General features: G+C 38.9%; 2 protein-coding genes across 2 annotated transcripts in view; one reads left to right on the top strand and one right to left on the bottom strand.

The window, feature by feature from the left end:
* FBXL13 (F-box and leucine-rich repeat protein 13) overlaps window positions 1–25,112 on the top strand; it is a 130,624-nt gene that overhangs the window by 96,024 nt on the left and 9,488 nt on the right. The window contains exons 10-11 of the mRNA XM_008589225.1: window positions 21,023–21,075; window positions 24,365–24,465. Coding sequence (XP_008587447.1) covers window positions 21,023–21,075; window positions 24,365–24,465 — 154 coding nt within the window. The remainder of the gene's footprint in view (window positions 1–21,022; window positions 21,076–24,364; window positions 24,466–25,112) is intronic.
* LRRC17 (leucine rich repeat containing 17) overlaps window positions 975–25,112 on the bottom strand; it is a 33,499-nt gene continuing 9,361 nt past the window's right edge. The window contains exons 2-4 of the mRNA XM_008589224.1: window positions 11,371–12,277; window positions 5,930–6,085; window positions 975–1,728 (exon numbers count right to left, since the gene is read on the bottom strand). Of these exons, the coding sequence (XP_008587446.1) occupies window positions 1,331–1,728; window positions 5,930–6,085; window positions 11,371–12,142 (1,326 nt within the window). The 5' untranslated portion in view covers window positions 12,143–12,277 and the 3' untranslated portion in view covers window positions 975–1,330. The remainder of the gene's footprint in view (window positions 1,729–5,929; window positions 6,086–11,370; window positions 12,278–25,112) is intronic.

The raw sequence follows: 25,112 nt of genomic DNA, 5'->3' as shown, positions 1-25,112 counted from the left end.
TTCACTTTCTTTTTCTTTTTTTTTTTTTTTTTTTTTTTTTGTCTTTTTTCCGTGTCCGGCAACGGATCGCAACCCTCAGTGTTGCCCCTGTACCGGACAGGGGACCAGCAACAGGATCGCAAGCCTCGGCGTTGCTCCCGCGCCTCGTTCAGCCAGTGAGCGGGAGCCGGTCCGTATGTGGGATCCGAACCCTCGGACGGGAGCGCCGCCGCGCTTCCCAAGCGGCGCACCATCCAGTGCGCCACCGGGCCGGCCCCTTCACTTTCTTTTTCTATGTAGGGTACAACTAAGTAAATGTAAGCTGATGGGGTCAGTATTTAACTTCTAAACCTATTTCCCTTTTTCTGGTGATCTGTTTCTCTAGGTGAGCTCATTTTAACTTGCAAACTCAAATCATGGAGTTTCTCTTGGGCACCAGCCCCTCCCTCAGTTGCCTCTTAATATTTCCTGTTTTTTGTTTTGGCTGCATCCCAAATTCTGGCCCTGACTCCTAATTTAATCCTTCCTTTTATGCTCCTTGACATATTAGCTTTGCAGGAAGTGCTCAGGACCTTCTCCATTGCCAGGTGGCTTTCTAGCCTGAACCCTGCTCAAGAAAACCAATGCTGTTTCCACGTTCATTAGTGTTTATATCTCTTCAGGGCTCGTGATCCATACCAGCTACAATTGCTTCTCTCAGTCCCATATTCTGACCAGCTTCCAGTAGAATTCTCCTATTCTCTACTTATTTGCTTATGACAATTCTCCCTCAGGTTTAGCTTGACAGTGTGTTGCAAAGATCAGTGAAGCGTAGTTAGGAATTTGGGTTTACCAGGACCTAATCTTAGAATGTACAGGAATCATAAATGGAAATTTATTTAATGCATAAGTTCGCTTACTGAAAAAAAAGCAGAGGGGCAGGAGGAGGGAATGACATTTGTATCTTTTCATTTTGATTATCTTTAGGTATGTACAAACAGCTTTCAAAAGGCATGTAAAAATGAATCAAGTTTTTATTTTTTTATTTTCAAAAAGCAGTAAAAACATTTATACAGGACATTATGAAATTCTAATGCCATCATTAGGACTCACCTCCTGTGGGTCACTGGTGTGGAATCTTGTATCACCAAAGGCTGCTCTGCGAATATACAGGCAAGCAGGATGAGAGTATTCCCTTGATTACTATAATATTGTCACAATAATAATAATTATTATTATAATACTTAAAGAAAGCTTCCTTTAGCTGGATAACCCTGCATAAATAGGCAACACAGTTAATCAAAATGTAAACATAGTTTTTGACGCCAGTACAGCAAATACAAAACTAGTTACAACCAGAACAATTTCTAAGTTATCCCACTATAGTGATCCTCACACTTTGCTTCTTTGTCGTGTGATCTCTATGTATTTTTTCCCATTCATCATCTTCTGCATCTTGGTCAAAAGTCTCAGGGTACGCTGGTAACTTGTCTTTGGGGCATTCTTCGTAGTAACTCCGAACATATTTTCCCACAGACCACCCTTTGTATTCTTCAGGCATTTTGCACTCCAGACCATTATAATGGACATTGTAGTGGTGCTTTAACCAGTAGTAGAGGTAGTGGATGTTGTAGTCACATCTCCAAGGGTTATCTCTGAGCCATAAGAGTTTCAAAAAATACAAGTCTTCTAATACTCCATAGTCAAAGTTTTGCAGACTGTTGTTTGATAAATCTAACTCTTCTAAATGTGTGAGCCCTAAAAAAGCAGCTAGAAACAGAAAATATTTATTACACCAATGAGTAATTGAGTTAATGTAACTTATATGGTATATCATAAGGACAAATTAAAATAGGAGGCTTAATTCTCCCTGTTGAAAATAAAGGAAGAGATATCCCTTCCATCCTCTTTCTCAGAGCATGTACTTTAGAAAACTTGTGATTATAAGTAATTTCACGTCTTTTAATGTCTTTCAATCCTTTTGACGACTGCATAGGCTTTTGTCACCCTTCTGACCTAGGAGTGTCTTTCTCAAGGACCTGGGAGCTATCTCTTTGAAATGTAAACATCTAGGAACACAATGCCCCCTATCTCCCAGTTTCTGTGGGAGAGTAGGAGCCTGACTTTGGTGGGGCTTTGCTTCTAGCTGCAAAATCACCCTGGTCATAAAGATAGAAGGAGTTTGTTTTTCTCCCGATAAAGACAATTAGCTAACAGAGATGGTCACCCCAGTTACTAGCTAAAGTTAGGATGAACTATGTGTGACGAAAGGTATTGTCAAGTCCTCTTACTTGAGGACTAGTCTTTTATCTTATCTTGAAAACGTATATGTAATAGGTAGTATCTGCTTGGCTGTCTAAGGGGTGAGATTTCTTTCTGTCTTTGTAGTCTCTTAGTGGATTGTCTGTGATGTGCATCACATTCTGGTTTAATGCTTATCCACTAATGAAAGCATTTTCTTTCTCTACTACCTTTGTTGAGAGGATTTCTGGGTTGGGCGGAGATTTCGTTTTTAATTATATTTCCCCATTGTATACATATCTAAATGCAAAATGCTGAAATATATTTTTACTCAAATCTTTCCCCTTGATTAGATGGACTAGAATACAATATTTTATTTGAAAAAGAATCAGCTTTAAATTAGATTTTAAGCAACGTATTTTGGGCTCATGTGCTTTTTAAAGTATTTCCTGGAGAGATGCCACAAAAATGAGGTATGAATTAAGGAAAATATCTCAAATGTAAGACATAAGTGCAGAAAAATATGAAAAATGTTCGTGCCTGGTGATGATTTGACAGCTCCCCGGGATATCAGTAAAGTCTGAAAATGCCTAGGAAACAACTTTTTCCCAGTTTTGGGGGTGAAGGGATTCTATCCCTGTATAATCCAAAACCTAACCATTTTTACCAACATTTTGAAAACATCTGGTTGTGTTTTGGCAAGCTATGGTAGCTATCAGCTTTGAATCCATATGTATTTAATTTTTCTGGAGGGTGGATAATTAGAACAAACATCAAACACATAACACAAAATAAAACAACAAAAAGCATTTGTCTCCACTCCAAGAGCAAAGAAATCTACACCTAGACTACTCCTATGTCAGTTGATATGGCCTGACCAGGTACCCCAGAATTTATGGGTCAATTCTGATTTCAAATACTGTTTCTATTTCAAGCATTTTCTCATTACGGCTTTGAAATACCCTTGTTAGAGCATAGTGTCCTTATTTTGAATTTGGAAAATATGCTGTCATACCAATGCCATGAACTATTTTCATATAATCTGTTCCCAGACAAAACTTGTAATTCCTCCTAAAAAAGAATACTTTCTTTCTTGGTGCAAAGCAATGGCATGGAGGTGGGGGTGAGGGACAAAAGGTCAGCCCTTGTGATGATAGTTCTGAAGACATTGCATTTTTTCTCTATTTGCTAAAATTATGAGTCAATAATCTCACAAATGTGCTTTTCTTAAAACAAGTCAGCCCTTCAGATTGAAAGCATGTGTAAACATTCCTACATTTTATTTTGAAAGTGCTGTAGTTGTTAGTTAAACCATATGTATTCGCACACTTGGGAAAGCTAGTTTTCATCTGTTTCTTAAAGGAGGTAAAACCCCTAGTAGGGTGGCTTCTTTCTCTTTTCCACAATGTCTGACATTTTGTGAGATTGTTATTCACGTCTTTTGATTGAAGTCTGGCAACTGTCACTGCATTTGCGTACCTCCAGCACAGATCATTAGAGTCAGTCTGCTTTGGCAGTGTTTCATCTCAAAGACTCTGCAATATAGAGGGACTTTTATTTTAAAACTTCTTTTGTTCATTTTACCTTATTTAAGTGCTGAGTACTTTTTTTGTTCCAGAAGACATACCAAGGAAAGTGCTTGGCATTTGGTAGGTACTCAATACATACTTGTTGATATAGAAAATAGTTTCCTGGGACTGAATTGAGCAAAGAAAGAAAGAAAAAATAAAAGTACCACTGATGATAGCAGAGATCATGTTATGTGACAGCAGGGAAAAAACATTGGGTGAACAAGATTAAAAGGCCTTCAGAAGATTCCAAAGATGAAAGAGGAATCTCGCAATTATGGGAATTTTGTAACTGATGAGAGAAAAACATCACTAGAAGCAAAACAAATCCATTCTGCACCATTATCTCTCTCTTTGCATTGACATCTCTCATTTTTCGCTAGTTTTCTTGACATACTGTAGTTCTATTATAACTAAAACTTCGTTGTACTATTATTCGCTACTTTAATGCATCTAACTTAGGCTGTTTAATAACTCCATCTAATGCTAATGTTTTAGTCTCTTTTAGAGAGAGCTCTAAAACTTGTTCCCATCGATACTTCTGATAGTTGGTAAGCTATGGTTTTAGATGACTGCATTGGAAGGAAATTAGACATTTGCCCAGGGACCTTTGGCATGGCGTGCTTATCCTGCAGTTCTCAGGGGCAAGAGAGGGCCTCCACCTCCAAATTCTTCCACCTGTGGCCTGTCCTTGTGCAGAATGCTCCAGTGACTCAGATGCAAGCTAACGTAATGACCACTTCATTTAGGAGAAGGATATCTCTATAGTATTCTGGTTTACTGTGAAATGAAGATTGCTTTTGACCTCATAATTCAAAGATGCTCCCGCTATGTGTACAGGGTGAGGTGTAAGTGTAGCATACTGCTGTCCCCTTGAGAAATTTCTTAAACGATGATTTCCTAATATTTTAAAGTGTCAATACTAAAATATGTTTTTGTGGCTCCAGAATGTTCATTCTAACTTTTACTTCTATCATGTTAAAATCCATTGTTCTGTTAATGGTATTAGATTACTATTAAGAAGAGCAGGAGAAACAATTGTTTATAATATTACATGGTACTCAAAATGTTTATAACATTACATTGCATTATTAACAGTATTAATAATAATTTTTATAGTTAGAACTTTTCAAATTGAAGTAGCATCGTGAAGGCACATATATTATGTATGTTACAAATCTGATCAATATTGCAGTAATTATCATTTCTTTTCAAGTTCAGTGTGTTTACTTAATTTATCAAGCTCATTTTTTGCAAGAGGCTTTGCTTATCAAATAGAGAAGAGATCTGAAGGATGGAAAAAAGAATTGATTTTGATCTAGGTGTAAGGATAATTGAAATATAAATAGTCAGGATTCCTCGGATGTTCGGAATCTTGCCCAGCATGACCTAGCCTGTTTAATGTAAACATGCACATGTGCACCCAAGTGTTGCTTGTTTATTGTCTGATGTAATTGTGCATGTACACCCAAGTGTTCTTCGGTTATCTGACTCGCAAAGTTTAAAGGACATAGGGCTCTGATCCGCAGTGCCCTCAGGACGCCCTGGGAGGCCACTAGGGCTGCTGCGGTTGCTGCTAGCTACCTGAGCTTGAATAAAGCCTATTAATTTTTACCCATGGCTCCCACGATCTTTTTCCTATTACCTAGCTCATGGAACTGCATGTGAGGGGCTTGTGACCCAGTCTTTACAATGGATTTGAAGGGTCTGTGGGCCCTAGCCCAATGCTAGGATTAGGCATAATATATCTGGTTCTGGTTTAAGCACATTTTATTTTAACTTATGAGCTTGGTGCTTAAAAGTTTGTTTCAAATTTACTCTAAATAAGTTGGAGCTTAATGAATAGCAAAGAAAATTTTCCTTTAAAAATCACAACATGTATAGCATAGTATTGACCCCTTGCTACATATTGTTTTTTAAATGTATTCTAAAAACTTTGTTTTAGCTAATTTAAAAATGTTAGTAATATACTGTATTACATAATTCATAAAGCAACATTTTGGCAAATTTTTCTGAGTGTCAGACAAGTCCCAATTTAAGTGTCATGTTAAAATTCATGCTTTATTAACTTAGTTTAACTAAATTTATTGTAAATGTTGCCATGGGGAAAACAATCATAAAGCATCGGTCACCCATTGAAGGGGCTATTCAGTGGAGCTTACCAGGATCTATGAATTCAATGCCATTGCTGCTGAGGATTAATTTCTTTAGCTCATGAACATCTTCAAATTCCTTGGGTCGAAGTTGCTTGATTTTATTGTATGACAAGTCAAGTTTAACAATATCTGGAGGGATGTTGTTTGGAACTTTCTTCAGCTCTGGAAAAATTAATAATATTTAGGTTATCATGCTCTTGCCACATTTTCTCTATCACTGTTGCACCTGTGTGGTTGAAGAATCAGCTCTTAAAGATAAAGGGGAAAGGGATAGTAAAGCCAAAGAAAGTTGGTATGAAAGCCTTGGCATGTTGGAAAGTTGGAAAGAAAGCCTTGGCATGTGCTAAACCCGGTCAAAGCCCAGCGAATCGAGTGCATCACGCCCATAGGAGGGAATATCACTCCTTGCTGAGCTGTTCCGAGAAGCTTCCTAGAAGAAGTAGCAGGAAGTCAAGAGAAAGCCCAGCAGGTGGTGCAGCTTTGTTGGCTGAGTCATCAGGTGAAGCTGTGGAACTCAATCCTGGTTACCTATTAGAATCACCTGGGAAGCTTTTTAAAAAGCCAAAACAAAACAAATCAAACTGCTGTGTCGTCTTCCATGCCTTCCCTGCCTTCCCATTCCTGTGGTTTTCACTAATAGTTACGCCTTTTTGGTGCATCTTGATCCTGATCAGATCATGTCACTTTTCCAGTTGGCTTCCCATCTGCAGATGGCAGAATCCTCCAACTGCTTCCCGTCTTGCTACGAATAGAAGCCAAGAGTCCTCCTCACTGAGGCCCTAAAAGCCATTATCAGCACGTCCTAGGTTCTAGAAAGCCGAACTTGTTTGCTGAACCCACATCTGCTGGGCTGGACATGAGGGGGAATGACAGAGCAACCACTAGAGGGCAAGCTTATGTGGGTTAACCACAAATAAATGGGTAGAAAAAAATGTTTATGAAAATACTGAAGCCCAGCTTAAGCAATGTGGCAGACCTGTGGATACTGGAAAAATAATATGAATTGCAGGACCAACTTTGGGGTTGTCAGCAGCAGCCCTGGGTAAAAATAGGATCCACAAGTAACACCAGGAAATGCAAATCAAAGCCATTACTAGAGTGGCTTAGAAAAAGATGGAAAAATCTTATTTGTTGTACTGATGAATAAAAACAATTCTTTTTTGTTTTTTGTGTTCTTTTACCTTAGAACTTGAATGAGAAATATCAATGTAAAGTACTGTTGACTTTGATAAAGAGCATACACATAGACATTTCATGACCAGACACCACATGGCATGCATATTTCATATTAAGGACTACCTGAAATTCTTGTTAAATGCACCACATTTACTTAATTATCACCCTTTATAAGCCTTGCCCTTTCCCCAGGCAAACCTCGCTGATTTTGAGAAGGAAATTGGGAAATTTTCTCCATGTAATTTTCCCATTAACTAGGCTATCTTGGTTGTCAGCAACCTCAGAACTACTCTGAAGGATTGGTAGTAGTAGGTAGAGACATAAATCGACCTGTTTATTGCAAATAAAAAATTCTTAACTATTGTTCAAACAAGGGGTAAAATTGTGCCCTTAACTTCAGTGGCAGCTGGGAGAATTTACCAGCATAATTCTCTCCAGCCTGATCTTAGAAGTAAAATGACTCCTTAATTTTTAGTCATTCTGGTAAATGTGAAGCTAAAAGCAGCTTTAAAAACTCTTACTTTCATACATTCTTGGCAAATTCATGTACCTCAATATGGCATAAACATGCCTTCAACTAATCCCACATTTATTCCCTTTGAAAGACTAAGTTTTGTTGGCAAAGTGCCTGTCCCTCAGTGATTAAAGCTATTATTTATTCTTCTTGCTGTCAGATGTTTAAGGCAAAAATAGTCATCTTTGAGGTCTGTGGTCAAATTGGTACACATTAGATACCCTACACACACCATCCAACTCATTCCAAGTCAGCTAGGAAAGGCTCAACTCCCAAGTTAGGGGAATCTGTGTGCAGGCTCCCTGTGTGTGATCGTGTACGTGGTATACTCATTCAGAGCTGAAGAAGAGGTCTCAGTACTGGGAGCTAGCACACATAAGGCATGTACAAATTCTTCTTAGCTAATAGTGACACTTAGAATCTTAAGGGAGAAATGGCATTGAACAGTAGTCAATGGCTTAGAAACTGGATTACTGACTGCCTATGTGCCCTTTGAAGGGTTACTTCACTTCACTACACTTCAGTTTCCTCATTTGTAAAATGAGGATAATAGTAGTACTTTTAAAAAGGTTTTGAGGAATAAATGACATAATGCATATAAACTGCTGTGTCTCAGGGCCACAGAGCATTTAGATGGTAGCTCTTATATAATATCACCACCAGTTCCTCTCTTGGTAGCATGTTTTAGGCTTCTTTAGATTCTACATGGTGTCTAACGTGTGGAGCACAATAATCAAAAGTATTACTACATTCCAGCAGGGAGCTAGAGATGAACATTACTGAATATTTATTCTAGGTATTTGTACATTTGTTACCCATTTATAGGATGAAATAAGGAAAATTAGAGTGGATTGGATTCGGTTTGTCATGCTTGAATTCTAGCCATGATTTTCAATTTCTATATACTTTTATTTCTTTATCTATTTATTTATTTGATACATAATTGATTGTACATATCTGTGAGGTACAGCATTGAACATCAATACTTATGTACCATATGTGATGCTCAGTTCAGGAAAATTAACACATTCAACACAAAATGCAATCAAAAGTTACTGCTTTGAAAGAGCAAAGAAAGGAAACTCAATTAGTATCACTCTAAAGCATGTGGTCCTGTGCCAGGTACAACCAAAGAGACTGTAATAGACAAGACCTTTGCCTTTTTCTTTTTCTTTTTCCTTTGTGGCGGCTGTCCAGTAGCCAGTATGGGGATCTGAACCCCTGACCTTGGTGTTACAACACTGTGCTCTAACCAACTGAGCTATCTGGCCAGCTCCCTTTGCCTTTAAACTTATGGGAATTGACAATATAACAGAAAAATGAAAAATAAATGATCAAATGAGTCAATAATAGATTTATGAGAACAACAGTGAAAGCCATTTATATTGATGATATTAAAAGACAAAACTACCCTTCATCTTCTAATCTAAAAGTATAGGCTCTGAATTACATAGTCATTAACATTTGGAGGAACTTGAGTTGTCTTTTAATATATGATCTAATATTGCATATACTAAGTGTGTATGTCATGAAATTTTATATTGTGTTCCAGTAAATAATACGTGTATTTTTAAGGCGGGGGGGGGGGATACATTTATGTGGACCATTTCTGGAAGGTTGTGTTTAGACAACAATAAGTTAAGGAAAGAAAACAATAAAAAAAATATTTTTATAACCTGATGTTTTCCAAGAGAAAAAGGGAAAAATATCATGGGAAAAACAAAAACAAAAAAAACAAGGAACAAAACACAAAAGCAGAAATTGGTTCACTGTGGAAGGGAATGGCCCAAGAGTATGCAAGCAGTAAAAAAGAAAGATATTTCCTAACATGTTATCTCTTCATAGAGCAAGTGTAGTCTAGCTGTAGAAGTCTTAAATTTTGTGTAGAAGATATCTTTCTCAGATAACTCATGAACTTAATCTTGCCTACTTTTCCCTTTGACACCTGATGCAGCAAGTGCAAATTCACTTTAGTTTGAGAGTAGAACCTCAGCAACATCAAGTATTCTAACCCAAATCTAGGAGAGTAGCTTTTTTTGGTTTTAAAAATATAAAATTCCAGTTTTTAATTTAAGCATCACAAAGGACATCCTAGTAAAACGTGAAGCATGCAGCACTAAGTACTCACCATAATAATATCAGGGAAATTCTACCTGATCTGGCTACAGAGAAACTACATTTACTGACTCTTCTGGAATTCTCTAGTGCTTGCATTGTTGAGGCAGCTGCTTGTTTGAACATGGTCAGATTAATTCTAGAAGACAGCAGATGAAGTAGAAACCTCATAGGCTTTGGGTTAGGTAAACGAATGTTCAGATCTTAGCTTAGCTGCTTGCCTGTGAGGCCTTGGCCAAGTGACTGACCCTCCCTGAGCGCCTTTTTCATCATCTGTAAATGGGGATGCTACTACCATCCTGGAATTGTGGATAGCATGTGTGTGGGGTACCTGGAGCACAGTAGGTTTTCAATTAATGAGCACTTTCTCTCAAATTCAGAGAAGCCTAGAATGGCGCGTCTCAGGTTATGAATGCTGTAACTGCTCCACTATGGCATCAAATTATACATAGTTCACAGGTGTCTTAGTAAGTGAACATTTCCATGCCACATGTCTGTGGTGTGATCTAACCAGGTGCCACCTTCAGAGTTAGGCACAAGGCTTGAGCACAATTTTGCTGATAAATGAGCAAATTTACTCCTGGCTCAGGTTGACATTAAATTCCTTCCTACTATTCTCTTGGTTCTCTGAAGCTTCCCTTTCTCTTGCCTTCAAAGAAACAAAACAAAGCAAAACTTCCCAAAATACATGAAAGGAATGCTATTATATTCTATATGACATCTAGCTTTAATATTGCAAATAAATTATTAAACGATGCCAGAAATGAAACACATAGAATTTGTCATATGGCTTGTTATCATAAGGTAGATTAGCAGTTCCCAGACCACACTTTGAGAACAGTCTTCACTAATATGTCAAGAGCATTACTAAAATCTCCCATCTGTTTTCTTAGTTCATGAATTTATCCTGTTTGTGCAAATCTTGCACAGTACTAGCACCAGAATGTGTGTGATGTAAAACCCAGTAATGATTTATAACAATTCAATAATACTCTAGAAAGCTTTCCTTAGTCTTAGTTCTTGGATTAAATATTTTAAATTTAGTTCTTTAATTTTTTTGTTTTATTCTGGATAATTTGGGGAACAATTAAGATACCGAATGTTAGCAAGCATTTATTAAAACCTTGGGACTAAATGACAAGAAATACAGAAGCCCTGTCACCACATCCTGCTTGGCCTCTGCGTCAGAGTGCTCTCACTGGTTCTCTTCTGCAGATGTTTTTTCTTGAGGTTATCTCCCCACAGATGCACACCACATTTTGATTTTAACTGGTGTGAATCAGGTTATATAGATGGCCTTCACACTTGTATTCATACTCATTGATTTACCTACATAAATTAAATTGGATTTAAGATGAAAGGAATTCCTTACAGCCACAGCTTGCAATGAGCAAATGAGTAGGATCAAAATGGTTGCCCCTCCTGAGGATACTTCCTTCCCTCCTCTGCTGTCCCTAATCACCAGCCATCTTGAGTCTGGACTCCTGAAAGGCTTAAAGTAAATTCCACTGTCATTGGGGAAAGATTTCAAGTGGAAGTGACATCAGAAATTCCAAGGCACAATGGGGTGTACGGAATATTATCAGATTCACAGAGCATTTTTAATCATCCATGAAAATGAAAAAATAAGAAATGTACAAACCTTTCCTTTTGCAGTCCAGTGTTTGTATGGGAAACACGTAATTGTAGCAAAGAGTTGAATCTACCTCAGGCTTGATGACTGGGGCTCTGCCTGACACTTGGGGTCTCGGGTCCAATTCTTCCTTTTCTTCCTCATTACATAACTGTTCAGATTTTATCTGCCGCAATTTTTTATTTTTTAGTTCTTCTGGGCTTTCACACTTGGCATAGCTCCCCAAATTCCGGTTTCTTGGAATCTGCAACATGGAAACCAGGGTTTCTATCTCACAAGTACAGCTCCAGGGGTTGTCATAAAGACGCAGGTAGCTCAGGAGAGGCGTGTAAATGAACACCTCCTCTGTCAAGACTTTGATCTGGTTATGCTGCAGTAAGAGTGTGGTAAGTCTGTTTAAACCAAAAAATGCCTCACTCTCAATTTTGGAAATCTCATTCTGTTGTAGATCCAGGCTTTTCAGCTTTTTAAACTTGGAAAACATGTTGTTCTTCAATATGCGGATCTTGTTTCTTGCTAATAGCATGTGCAGCAAATCCTCAGGCCAGCCTGGCAGCACATAAAGTAATTTTCTTTCTTGACAATCTAAGTATTTCTCATGGAGATACATGTACATGTCACAGGGGAGGCCTGGAGCATAGCGTTTGACTGGGTTAGAGCCTCTTCGGCCTCCACCCACCCGGCCATGATTCTCTCGGCTTCTCACACCCCCAGGGCTTGCTTTGCGCAGCTCAGCAGCTTTGCAAAAGCAGAGAAGAATCACAATGGTAACCACGCGCATCCTGTCATCCAGCTGGCCCCAATTACTTGGTGTGACAGATGCAACAATAAAAGTATTCCTATGAAATCCAAGTTTGGGTAATTTTAACCAATGCAGTTCAGGAACAATGAGGCTCAGCTGGGGTATGTGGAATCCCTAGGTTGCAAAAGAGAAAAATATTAAAAGTTAAGAATGATTGAGATCACTGAGTGTGACAGGTAATAGCAACCTTTTTTTTAAACCAAAGGTCTTCCAGTTGATAAAGGTGCTAACACTGAGGGCAGCCCCAACTGCACAGAAGCAGGCAAGGAGCACACCAAAAACACCACAGGAGCACACACACACGGCCCTAGGCAGAGCTGCAGGCAGCCCCCATCACTTGGCAGAAGGCAGGAGTATGCAAGGGGTTCTATGCAGGAGCCCACTGAAAACTTCCATGTGGGCAGCCCACCACAGCCACCACAGCCACACCTGCCACAAAAGTGGCTTGCCACCACCATGGTAGCTACAGCCACCATGCAGGTGGCCTTCCATACACTTGACTACATTGACACAAGGAGAGTCACCAGTGGAGACCTGAAAAAGAACAGGAAGTCTCTCTCCTCAAAGCCTGCTCCAGAGTAGTAGAAAAAGCAACTGCTCTATCAGATGACCGACATCAATGTAGATATACTAGAAATACAAAAATCCAAGAAAATAAAACACCACCAAAAGAATACAGTAATTCTCAAATACTAGACCCTCTAGAAAAGGAAACACTTGAAATGACTGAAAAGGAATTCCAAGCAACAATCTTAAGGAAACTTACTGAGATACAAGAAGACTGGTAGACAACATAACGAAATGAGAAAAACAAATCCAGGATATGAAGGAGAAATTTTACAAAGAACACCATAAAAAAGAATGTAGCATAACTTATGGCACTGAAAGATTCAATAAAATATAAAACACATAAAATGATTGCTTAAGCAGCAGTCTAGAACAAGCAGAAGAAAGAACTTCTGATCTTGAAGATAGTCTTTTCAAAATAACATAGGTGGACAAAAAGAAGGAAAAATAGAATTTTAAAAAATGAAGAAAATCTGAGAAGCTAGCAGACAACCATAAGCACACAAACATTTGAATCATGGGTGTTCCAGAAGGGCAGGAGAGTTGAAAATGCATGGAAAACCTATTTAATTAAATAATAATGGGAAACTTCTCAGGTATAGGGAGAGACATGGACCTTCAGATCCAGGAGGCCCAAAGATCTCCAAACAGATTCGACCCCAAATGACCCTCTCCAAGAAACATTATAGTCAAACCAGCAAAGCTCAAAGACAAAGAGAGAATCTTAAAAGAAGCAAGAGAAAAGCGTCAAGTCACCTATAAGGGAGTCTCTATCAGACTCACAGCAGACTTCTCAACAGACACTCTATAGGCCAGAAGAAAAGGGGATGATATATTCAAAATAGCAAAATAAAAAAACTGCCAGCCAAGAATACTATACCTGGCAAGGCTGTTCTTCAGAAATGAGGGAAAAATAGTGTATTTTCAAGACAAAAACTGTGGGAGTTCACCACCACAAGACCAGTCCTGCAAGAAATCCTCAAGGGAGTCCTGCATCTGGAATCTGAAAAATGATAATCACTACCACGAATACACAAGAAAGAACAAAACCCACTGGTAGAACAAAAATCCAAATGAGAAAGAGAAAGAAACTAAATCTTACCACCACAAAAAACTGAGAAGCATCAAAGACAAACAATAAAAGAGGAAGAAAGGGACAAAAGATATTTAAAACATCCAAATGAAAATTGATAAAATGCCAGAAGTGAAACACTGCCTTTCAAAACAACCCTAAATGTAAATGGATTAAACTCCCCACTCAAAAGACACAGACTGACTGATTGGATTAAAAAGCTAGATCCAACTATGTGTGATCTTCAAGAGACTCACTGCACCTGTAAAGAAACACAGACTAATAATGAAGGGATGGAAAAGATATACCATGCAAACAGAAAGCAAAAATGAGCAGGAATAGCTATTCTTATATTGGATAAAACAGACTTTAAACCAAAAACCACAAAAAGAGACAAAGAAGGCCACTATATAATGATAAAGGGATCTATCCAACAAGAAGACATAACAACCAAATATATGTATGTACCCAACAATGCAGGAACCAGATATATAAAGCAAACACTATTAGAGCTAAAGAAAGAGATAGACCAAAATACAGTAATAGTAGGGGACCTGAACACCCCTCTGTCAGCATTGGACTGATCATCTAGGCAACAAATCAACAGGGAAACACAGGATTTAAACTAAACTTTATTTTTTATTATTATTATTTTTTTTAAAGATGACCAGTAAGGGGATCTTAACCCTTGGCTTGATGTTGTAAGCACCACACTCAGACATTGAGGGAACCCACCATCCCTATATAGGATCCAAACCCATGGCCTTGGTGTTATCAGCACCACACTCTCCTGAGTGAGCCATGGGCCGGCCCTAAACTAAACTTTAAACCAACTAGACCTGGCAGATATCTGTAGAACATTTCATCCAACAACCATAGAATATGCATTCTTCTCATTAGCACATAGAACATTCTCCAGGATAGACCATGTTTGGTCACAAATCAAGTCTCAACAAATTTTTTAAAATTGAAATAATTTCAAGTATCTTTTCAGACCACAATGGATTGAAACTAGAAATCAATAACAAGTGAAATTCAGGAAGCTATACAAACACATGGAAATTAAACAACATGCTCCTGAATGACCTATGAGACCTATGCATCCAAGAGTAAATTAAACAGGACATTAAAATATTTCTTGAAACTAGTGATAATAAAGACACATCATACCAAAACCTGTGGGATACTGCAAAAGCAGTACTAAGAGGGAAGTTTACTGCAATAAATGCTTACATCAAAAGAATAGAAAGATTTTGAATAAACAACCTAATGCTACAACTCAAAGAACTAGAAAGACAAGAAAAATCCAATCCCAAAAATAGTAGATGGAAAAAAAACAAGATCAGAGCAGAACTAAATGAGATAGAAACACCAAAAATGATACAAAAGATTGATGAAACAAAAAGTTAGTTTTTAGAAAAGATAAACAAAATAGATAAGCCACGGGCTGGCCCGGTGGCGCACTGCTATAGTGCGCCGCTTGGGAAGTGTGGTGGCGCTCCCGCCGAGGGTTCAGATCCCACATACAGACCGGTTCCCGCTCACTGGCTGAGCGAGGCGCGGGAGCAGCACCGAGGGTTGCGATTCTGTTGCCGGTCCCCGGTCCGGTACGGGGGCGACACTGAGGGTTGCGATCCGTTGCCGGACACAGAAAAAAGACAAATAAAAAGACAAAAAGGAAAAAAAAAATAGATAAGCCACAAGCTAGGCTAACTTAGAAAAAAAAAGAGAGAGAGAAGACACAAATAACAAAAATAGAAATGAAAAAAGAGACATTGTAACCAATACCACAGAAATACAAAGAATCATTAGTGACTATTATAAACAACTGTATGCCAACAAATTCGAAAATCTGGAGGAAATGGATAAATTTCTGGACACATACAGACTACCAAAACTGAACCAAGAAGAAATAGAAAACCAGAACACACCTGTAACAAGCAATGAGATTGAAGCAGTAACCAGCAGTCTGTCAACAAAGAAAAGCCCAGGACTGGATGGCTTTACTGATGATATCTACCAGACCTTTAAAGAGGAATTAATACCAATTCTCTTCAAACTATTCCAAAAAATTGAAACAGAGACCATTCTCTGAAACTCATTCTATGAGGCCAGCATCACCCTGATACCAAAACCAGAAAAGATATAACAAAAAAAGAAAAGTACAGGCCAATATCTCTGATGAACATCGACACAAAAATCCACAACAAAATATTAGCAATCAAAATACAGCAACACATCAAAAAAATTATACATCATGATCAAGTGGGATTCATCCCAGGGATGCAAGGACGGCAACATATGCAATCAATAAATGAGATACATCACATCAACAAAACCAAGGACAGGAACCATATGATTATCTCAATAGGCACAGAAAAAGCATTTGACAACATTCAACATCTTTTCATGATAAGATAAAGACTCAGCAAATTAGGTATAGAAGGAAAGTATCTCAACACAATAAAAGGCAAACCCACTGCCAATATCACCCTGAATGGGGAAAAGCTTTTCCCTTCATAACCGGAAAAAGGCAAGGATGCCCACTTTCACCACTCCAATATAACATAGTAACGATTAGGCAAGAGAAGGAAATAAAGAGCATCCAGGTTGGAAAAGATGAGGTCAAACTGTCCCTGTTTGCAGATAATGTGATCCTATATAGAGAGAAAAAACTAAAAGACTCTGCCAAACAGCACTTAGAGCTGATAAATGATTTCAGTAAAGTTGCAGGATACAAAATCAACATGCAAAAATCAGTAGTGTTTTTATACTCTAAAAACAAACTACAGAAAAGAAACTAGAAAGCAAGCTCATTTACAGTAGCCACCAAAACAAAACAAAACAAAACAAACAAACAGAAAAAAACCCCAAAAGCAAACAAACAAAAAAAACTCCCTAGGAATCAATTTAACCAAGAAGGTGAAGGATTTGTACAATGAGGGCTACAAATCATTGCTGAAATAAAGAGGACAGAAAAAAATGGTAAAGATAGGAAGAATTAACGTTATGAAAATGTCCATACCACTCAAAGCAATCTACAGATTCGATGCAATCTTCATCAAAATACCAATGACATTCTTCATGGAAATAGCAAAAACAATCCTAATATTCATATGGAACAACAAAAGATCCCAAATAGCCAGAGCAATCCTGAGCAAAAAATAAAAAAATAAAAAATAAAGCTGGAAGCATGGTACTGGCATAAAAACGAATGCTCATTCCTGTGGAACAGAATGGAGAACCCAGAAATTTCAACCCACGTACTTACAGCCAACTGATATTTGATAAAGGGCAACAGGAACATATAATGGGCAAAGGACTGCTTCTTCAGTAGGTGGTGCTGGGAAAGCTGGACATCCATATGCAGAAGAATTAAACTGGATAAACTGGACCCGTGCCTCTTACCATATACCAAAATCAACTCAAAATGGATTAAAGACTTATATATAACACCCTATATAAACTATAAAACTACTAAAAGAAAACATAGGGGAAACACTCCAGGAAATAGGACAGGGCAAAGACTTTATAAACAAGAGCCCCAAATGACAGGCAACGAAAGGAAAAATAAACAAATAGGATTCTGTCAAACTAAAAAGATTCTGTGCAGCAAATGAAACAGTTAACAGAATAAAAAGACAACCTACAGAATGGAAAAAAAAAATCACAAACTATGTATCTGACAATGAATCAATATCCAGAATATACAATGAACTAAAACAACAGTAAGGAAACCTGTATCCCAATTAAAAAATGGGCAAAGAAGCTGAATAGGCATTGCTCAAAGGAAGACATACAAATGGCCAACGGATATGTGAAAAAATGCTCAACATCACTAAGCATCAGGGAATGCAAATCAAAACCACACTGAGATATCATCTCTTGCCAGTTAGACTGGCCAGTATCAAAAAGGCAGAGAATAACAAATGCTGGCAAGGATGTGGAGAAAAAGGGACCTTCCTGCACTGTTGGTGGGAGTGTGAATTAGTGCAGCTGTTATGGAAAACAGTATGGAGTTTCCTCAGGCAAGTACAGATAGAACTGCCATATGATCCCGCAGTCCTGCTACTGGGTGTATACCCAAAGGAATGGAAATCATCATGTTGAAGGGACACCTGCACTCCCGTGTTTATCGCACCTCTATTTACAATAGCTAAGAGTTGGAACCAACCTAAATGTCCACCAGTGGATGACCGGATGAGGAAAATGTGGTGTATATACACAACTGGATACTACTCTGCCATAAAAAGGAATGAAATTCTGCCATTCGCAGCAACATAGATGACCTTAGAGAAAATTATAAGCCAGGCACAAAAATAGAAATACTGCATGTCTTCACTCATAGGTGGGAGCTGGAAAAAAAAAGGAGAGAAAAATACAATAATCACAATAATTTCTTGAACTCTCAAAAGGAAAGAACCGAACTGAGGACACCAGATGTGGGAAGTGGGGGCAGGCAGGGAGAAATTGGTAAAGGAACACAAAGAGTATTTACATTGTGTAATGATAAATTTAAAAAAATAATACAGGTGCTCACAGAACAGTGGGGTGTAGAAGACTCCTCACCCTGTTATTTGCTTGGTTTAGTGGCCAAATGTTTGTTCCCTGAATTTGAATCAAGGCTCTCTGCCCTGCTTCACTGTGCAGCACTAGGCCAGTAATTTAACCTCATCTTCAGCATCTGTAAAATGGGGACCCAGGATACCTCCTAATATTGTCGGGAGGATGAATTGGGCTCATGCACGTAGGACACTTCACAGTGCTTGGCCCAGGAATATGCCACAAATGTTAGGACTCAGCATGATGAAAACTGCAACCTATAGCCCATCATCAAATTGAATTAAAACAATGACAGCCCTGAGATGTGCAGACAGGAGTAAGACTTGAACGACTGTCCTCCTGGGCTTATTTTTTTCCTTTCCTTTACTGTCTCTCAGTCAGCATGTTGAGAGTTGGCTCCAGGAATGCTCAGAGTAGATAGCACTGATCTTGTTATCTACCGCACATCTTGGCTCAAATGTCACCTTCTCAGTGAAGCCTTCTCTGTTGGCCCGATTTAAAACTGTACCCCCTTCCACTCACTGGGTGCTCACGATCCCCTTTCTTGTTTTATTTTTCTCCATAGCATTTATCACCATCTCAAAGTAGATACCGTACTTCTTTTGTTTACTGTCATATTCGCCCAACTAGAAAGTAAATACCATAAGGACAAGGATTTCTGTCTATTGTGTTAATTGCTGTATTTCCTTGATAAATATTTGTCAAATGTATGAATTACTCTCAGGTAACTATTCTATAAGAATATTTCCCTCATAAATTTATGTTATTTTGGGAATCCATTTTCTCCTTAAATATTACTGATGATTTGCAAAGTCTGCACATTTTTAAGAATTGTTTTCATCTTTAAAAAAAATCTGAAGTATTCCTGGTTTGCGTTTATCACTTAGGACATAGTCCACTCTTGGCAAAAGAAGAAATGTTCAAAACAGACTAATAACACATCTGTGTGGGGCTATGTGGTTATGAGTACCAGATGTGCAGTCTATTCATTGTAGCAGTTTTGTTACCAGACTATGGGGGTCCATCCCTCAGACAGTGAGAAACTGCCAAGACCAGGGTAGGAGGAGAAGGCTTTATTACTTGCAAGTAGGGTGAACACTGGGGATTGCTCCCAGAGCAGTGTCTCCCCAAACAAGGGAAAGGGGTTGTCTCATATAGCCCAAATCCCCACCTAACTTCCTGCCCAAGCTCCCATAGAAGGTCCTCTCATGTAAATAAAGGATACAGCTGTTCAGTTTGGATTAGTTGACTATGGGACATAGTTCACTGTGAAGACAAATTTGCATTTGGACCTGAAAAGGAATGTGGCCTTTGGGCAACAGTGGGACCTCAGGAAGTTGTCACACGAGCTAAGCCTTGAGCCCTCAGCTAGTACAGGTTTATAGTCCATAGGTGTCAAAGTAAGACTTCCTGTTGTGGTTGACCCATGACATAAAACAGGGTAGGTAGGTGCGCAGATCCCAGTGTAGATTTTAGCATTAAACTGCAGCAAGTTTATCTCTGGGGCCCCTGTTTCTGTTTCAGGCAATATATTTGAGGACAGTCTAGTATTTCATGGACTTCCTACCGCTTCCCGCATCAACAGAAGCTCAGAACAGAGTTGTGACCGGTTCACTTCCCGTTTCGAACTTTTTAGTGGTGGCGAGCGCCTGGGTATTGAGGAGACCCTGGAGCCCAGGTTACAGTTGAATGCCAGGATCACCTCCGATCACCCCCTTGCCTGGAGTGTTCCTGCTTCATGGGGTCTCCCCCACCTAGACTGCCTTCACCTTTCTTTGCCTCCCGCATTCCTCCCGTTCACTGGTCGTGTGTCCTCGCATAGAAGCTTCTCTTTGGTCTCAGATTTGGAGTTTCACTTGCGGTCCGTCCTGATTCAGGACACTGCTTGTGTAGCAGTCTGCTGTCTAGCTGTTGGTGTACATGTTTTTTCTTCCCTGAAAGACCATAAGCTGTGCAGTGGCCTCTGGTCCCAGAACTAATCAGGCACTCAGCCTTTCTGACCCTCCACTTCTCTGTCTGCAACTTATTGTAAACTGTGTATAAATCTAACTAAAAAACCATAACAAATATATTTGTTTATTTTATACATGCTGAATTATTTATGATATGCATGCTGAAGTATTTGGAGGGAAGTATGCTAGTGTCTGCAACTTTGAAATGCATAAAAAAATAAGATGAATTGAGGGATGGATGGGTGAGTAGACATGTGTTGAAGCAAATACAGTAAAATATAAATTATAATCTAGGTGGTGGCTATATAGGTATTCATGGTACAATTCTTTCAATTTTTATATATGTTTGAAAAATTTCATAATAAAACATTAAAAGGAAACAAAAAACACATGCATGAAAAAAGCAGGTTGGTTTTCTTCAAATGCTTGCAAGCCAAAAGTTCTAAGTATGCAGTTTTTCCCAAAGTAGTGTTTTTCTCTTTTCCCCTTCCTCTTGTAACCCTCAAACAATAATAAACATGTGTATGTATTTTAATTTTGAAGCCAAAATAAATGGTTTTTCTGGGAAAAGGAACCATATACTTAGAACATGTTACTTGCCAAGATTTTTGTTTGTTTTCTAATGAATATATCACATTGAACGTGGGATGGATAAACTTTAAGTTTAAACATTTGTAATAGTGATGTGTAACTTTTTTGATTTAGGCCACTGTAAAAACTTGCAAGAGTTGAATGTCTCTGACTGCCCAACACTCACGGTGAGTAGAAAAGCAGCTTATTTTACTGTTGTTTATATAGGTAGATGCAGACTTGGCACTTTGGAGTGCCAGTACTTAGAATACATGCTTGTGTGCTCATTGCGGATTAAATGTGGGAAGAAGCAAACTATGCTGAACATAAGCAAGAAATTTCACCCCATCTGTACAACGCTATTATTAATCTTGTAGATATATGCCCAAGGTTAAAGCCTCTGGCAAGTGGAAACTCTTCAACGATTATACAGAAATGAACTGTATTTATATTTAATGCTCTGTGAATATGAGACTGAAAAAATTTGGCCCCAGTAGGGGTGATGGTTTCATTTTAGTGTTTTCATGGCTACCAACCACTGTGCCAAAGATGGAAATGAACATGTATCCCTAGCGAGCTCCTTTCTAGTACCTGTCTCCAGTCTTTCCCTTGGCCCCAATCTGTCTTCTACCCTGTGAGCTCATAATACTCTTTCTAAAAGTTAGATCTGACCACTTCGCTCCCATCTTCCATGAACTGCACATGCTCCCGTCATCTACTCTACTGGATAAAGTCAGAGCTCCTTAATGTTACTGTATCTTGGAGACCCTTATGTACCATAGAGGAACCTGACTTTCCCTTTGAGATAAGAAGGCGATCCTTTCTCTGCATTTTCCTGTCTAGAGGAGCTAGAACATCCAAACTCAGTAATATTCTCAGTAATATTAAAAAGAACTCAAGATTCAATCCCCAAATACTAAAAGACATAAGTGCAAAAACTATCTGAAAGCCTACATCTTCCCAGGGGCTTATACTTTAACATAAACAAGCTGCTTCTTTATGTTTAAAAGGGTGGCCCACAAGAAACGGAGGCATAGACATGTCAAAGACCACATCAGAGAAAAAATGTCCTACTTTCTCTGGTTGCAGTCTAACTTTCTCCATCAGCAAAGTGAACAGGGGCTCCTTCATTAGAGAAATTTAAAACTTTTACTACCACGTTCTCCAGATGTATGCCTGTGGTTATAATGAGGTCATTTGTTAAATGGGTTCATTCTTTTTGTGGATATTTTTAGTACCTGCTATGTTAAGGATATTCTGTTAGGGGTTAGAGAGAATTTAAAAATGAATAAATTCTCAGTTCTTGCCCTCAGGGAGCTTCAGTTCTGTTTTTGAGTAAAAGATCATATTCGAATTTGGCTTTCAATAGGGAAGTCAAAACAATGCCATCTGCATCGAATTTGTGAACATCAAAGTCTTGTCCAATTTTGGACTCTAACAATATGAAGGGCTGATAATTTTATACAGCTACATTTTACTATTGCTTTTCCCTTTGGGACATAGACTGAGAGACAGGCTTACATTTAAGGAGTTGGGGAAAATTCATTCAAAGAACTTTGATTTCTAAGCTTGTCTTACGAAATATATTACACTCAGAAGGATTGAGTACATTGTGAACAAATTCACTGGCCATTCTGCAATGTAGGCAATCAGATAGTTTTTGCATTTATGTCTTCTCATCAAGGTCTGAACAAACAAGTGCACTATCACCTTGATGCATGTTTGGCATGCTGAACATTTTTGAAGACAGCTTTTGTGTGTATGAAAGTACAATGCCACACATTATGGTTGTTCTTTCCATTCTTTTCAGGAAAATTGTACTGTATACACTTTTTATGCATCCATGCATATCCAGATCCTACACTTTGTTGATGGAGTAGCTAGAAAAATTGCTGGCAACCTGAATGCAGTAGTAAGAATACAGTGTTTATCAAAAGCCCTGCACTTGCACTCATGTAGCAACAGCACATAGAACCTTTTCTTTTTTTTTGTCTTTTTTCCGTGTCCGGCAATGGATCGCAACCCTCGGTGTTGCCCCCGTGCCTCGCTCAGCCAGTGAGCAGGAACTGGTCTGTATGTGGGATCCAAACCCTCGGGCGGGAGCGCCGCTGCGCTTCCCAAGTGGCGCACTATCCAGTGCGCCACCGGGCCGGCCCAGAACCTTTTCTATAGCAAAATAACAGACATTTACAACTTAAAATAGAAACTTGTGTTCTCTTTAAGGTATGGTTTGCTGTCCCTATACATCAACCAATTCCTATCTAAGTGCTGCAGATGCTCTGACCTGCAGGATTGTGTTATTTTAAATGTCCATGACTCCTGGAAATAGCGAGGAATTGGAATGCTAAACATCAATGATCCTGCTGAAAATAGACCTTTGCCATCCTTGATGGTGTTAGAGGTGGTCCTATTGACCACGCAGAATTCTTTTCCAAACCACATCTCCTAGCTTTATGATAATTTATCTCTTCCAGGCAAATACTTGCAATGGCCTATTCTTTTCAGGACCTGTGTCGTGTTAAATATTGCGTGAACCACAAATACTTAAAACTGCCTTACCTGTTGGTGTTCCTGGGGAGATTCATCAACCATCATTAAATAAATAAAAACCTGCTGCTACTCAATCTATTTTCTATACAGTTACACATACGAGAAGCATCACACGAGAAGCATCAGAACTTACTATTCATCTGGCCTTGTAAATTTCAATATAGGGCCCATGCTTGAAGTCGCTATCCTTCTGTCTCTCGTGTCATAATCACACCCTTCTCCTATCTTAGTTTTAGCTCTCTGAGGGAAGGTTGCTTGGATCTTTGGGATTCTCTCCCACCCTAACCCCAACAGAATTTCATGCCCAACTTGTATGTAGCCTATATTTTACTGCAGGCAATCTCAAAATTTGAGATGAAAATCTGTTCAGCTACTTTAATATATTTAGTAACAGCACCACAGAAACTTCATTATACACACACACCTGTATATGAGGGTACTTCAAAAAGTTCATGGAAAGATTTGTATTATCTTTTAATTCTATGAACTTACTTTTACTGAAGTCCAGTTGTTAAGAGCACTTACTGTTCCTGTCTTTCAGAATGATGTTAGTAAGTTTAAAAATGGATCAGTTTTTAATCACTTTCCTGCTTCTGAAGAGCCAGGATTGTTTGACACTTTGACACGTGAGCTTAAATTTCCTGTTACAGAGTTGAATTTGTAAGGGTTCACGTTTTAATGAAGTGTCATTGTGATGGAATGAGACTTCATTTCCAAAGAAAGGGAGGAGAAAGTAATGAAACTTCAAGCAAAACCATTGGCTTCTATGAGTATTTAATTTGATTTCAACTAATATCAAAGAATATGAAGAGACCAACTCTTGCGTGTATTTTTTCTGGGGTAGGAGGAGAGATGATTGAGAGATAATGGGGAAATTGCACAGCCTGTTAGAATTTGATAGGATTCTTCCCTCTATGTTTTATGCAGGACGAATCGATGAAACACATCTCTGAGGGCTGCCCAGGGGTCCTCTACCTCAATCTGTCTAACACAGCTATCACCAACAGGACGATGCGACTCCTGCCAAGGTAATGCTTCTGTTATTTGTATTACACTGAAAATAATTATGCTCCAGGAGGCTCTTGCTCTTCGCCTCATCACCAAAGGCAATGCTCCCTTTACCGGCACCCACTGTGGTCCCGCTACTCTGATAATGGGATTGCTGCTTTCAAGTCCAGGCTGGTACCTGCACTCTCCCTACTTGGTGATCCCATTTTGAATAATTGGTCTTCAGCTTTGGCCAGCATTTTTGTCACTCGTAGCAATGTGCCCAGTAACTTAAGTTAGAACTCGCCTGTCTCTTCTGGTCCACCTTCCTGGCATTGGGGCCTGGCCCCTAAATTCCAGTCTTGAGTCTGGGACCTCTCTTCAATAGGACGCCAACATCCCACCTCCCTTAGACTTTAAGCACTGCCATCCTGATTCCCTGTTCCCATGCTCTGGCTACCTGTTGAGATCCCTACCACCTCCAGGGAACCTGACACTGGTCGTTTTTTTGACAGTTTAGGGACTGCTGACAACTCTAGATGCAAACATTGTTTCTCTTCAGCCAGCCCTTCTTTGGAGGAAGAAGGACAGAAGAACACAGGATTGACAGAATATTCAAATTCATCACAAATTTGTCATTCTTTATTTTCACTACAGGAAGACTAATCAGGAAGAGTATATGATCGTA

This window comes from Galeopterus variegatus, unplaced genomic scaffold (genome assembly GCF_000696425.1).
Source record: "Galeopterus variegatus unplaced genomic scaffold, G_variegatus-3.0.2 Scaffold5308, whole genome shotgun sequence".
NCBI lineage: Eukaryota > Metazoa > Chordata > Mammalia > Dermoptera > Cynocephalidae > Galeopterus > Galeopterus variegatus.
This window is presented reverse-complemented; position numbering and strand designations above follow the sequence as displayed.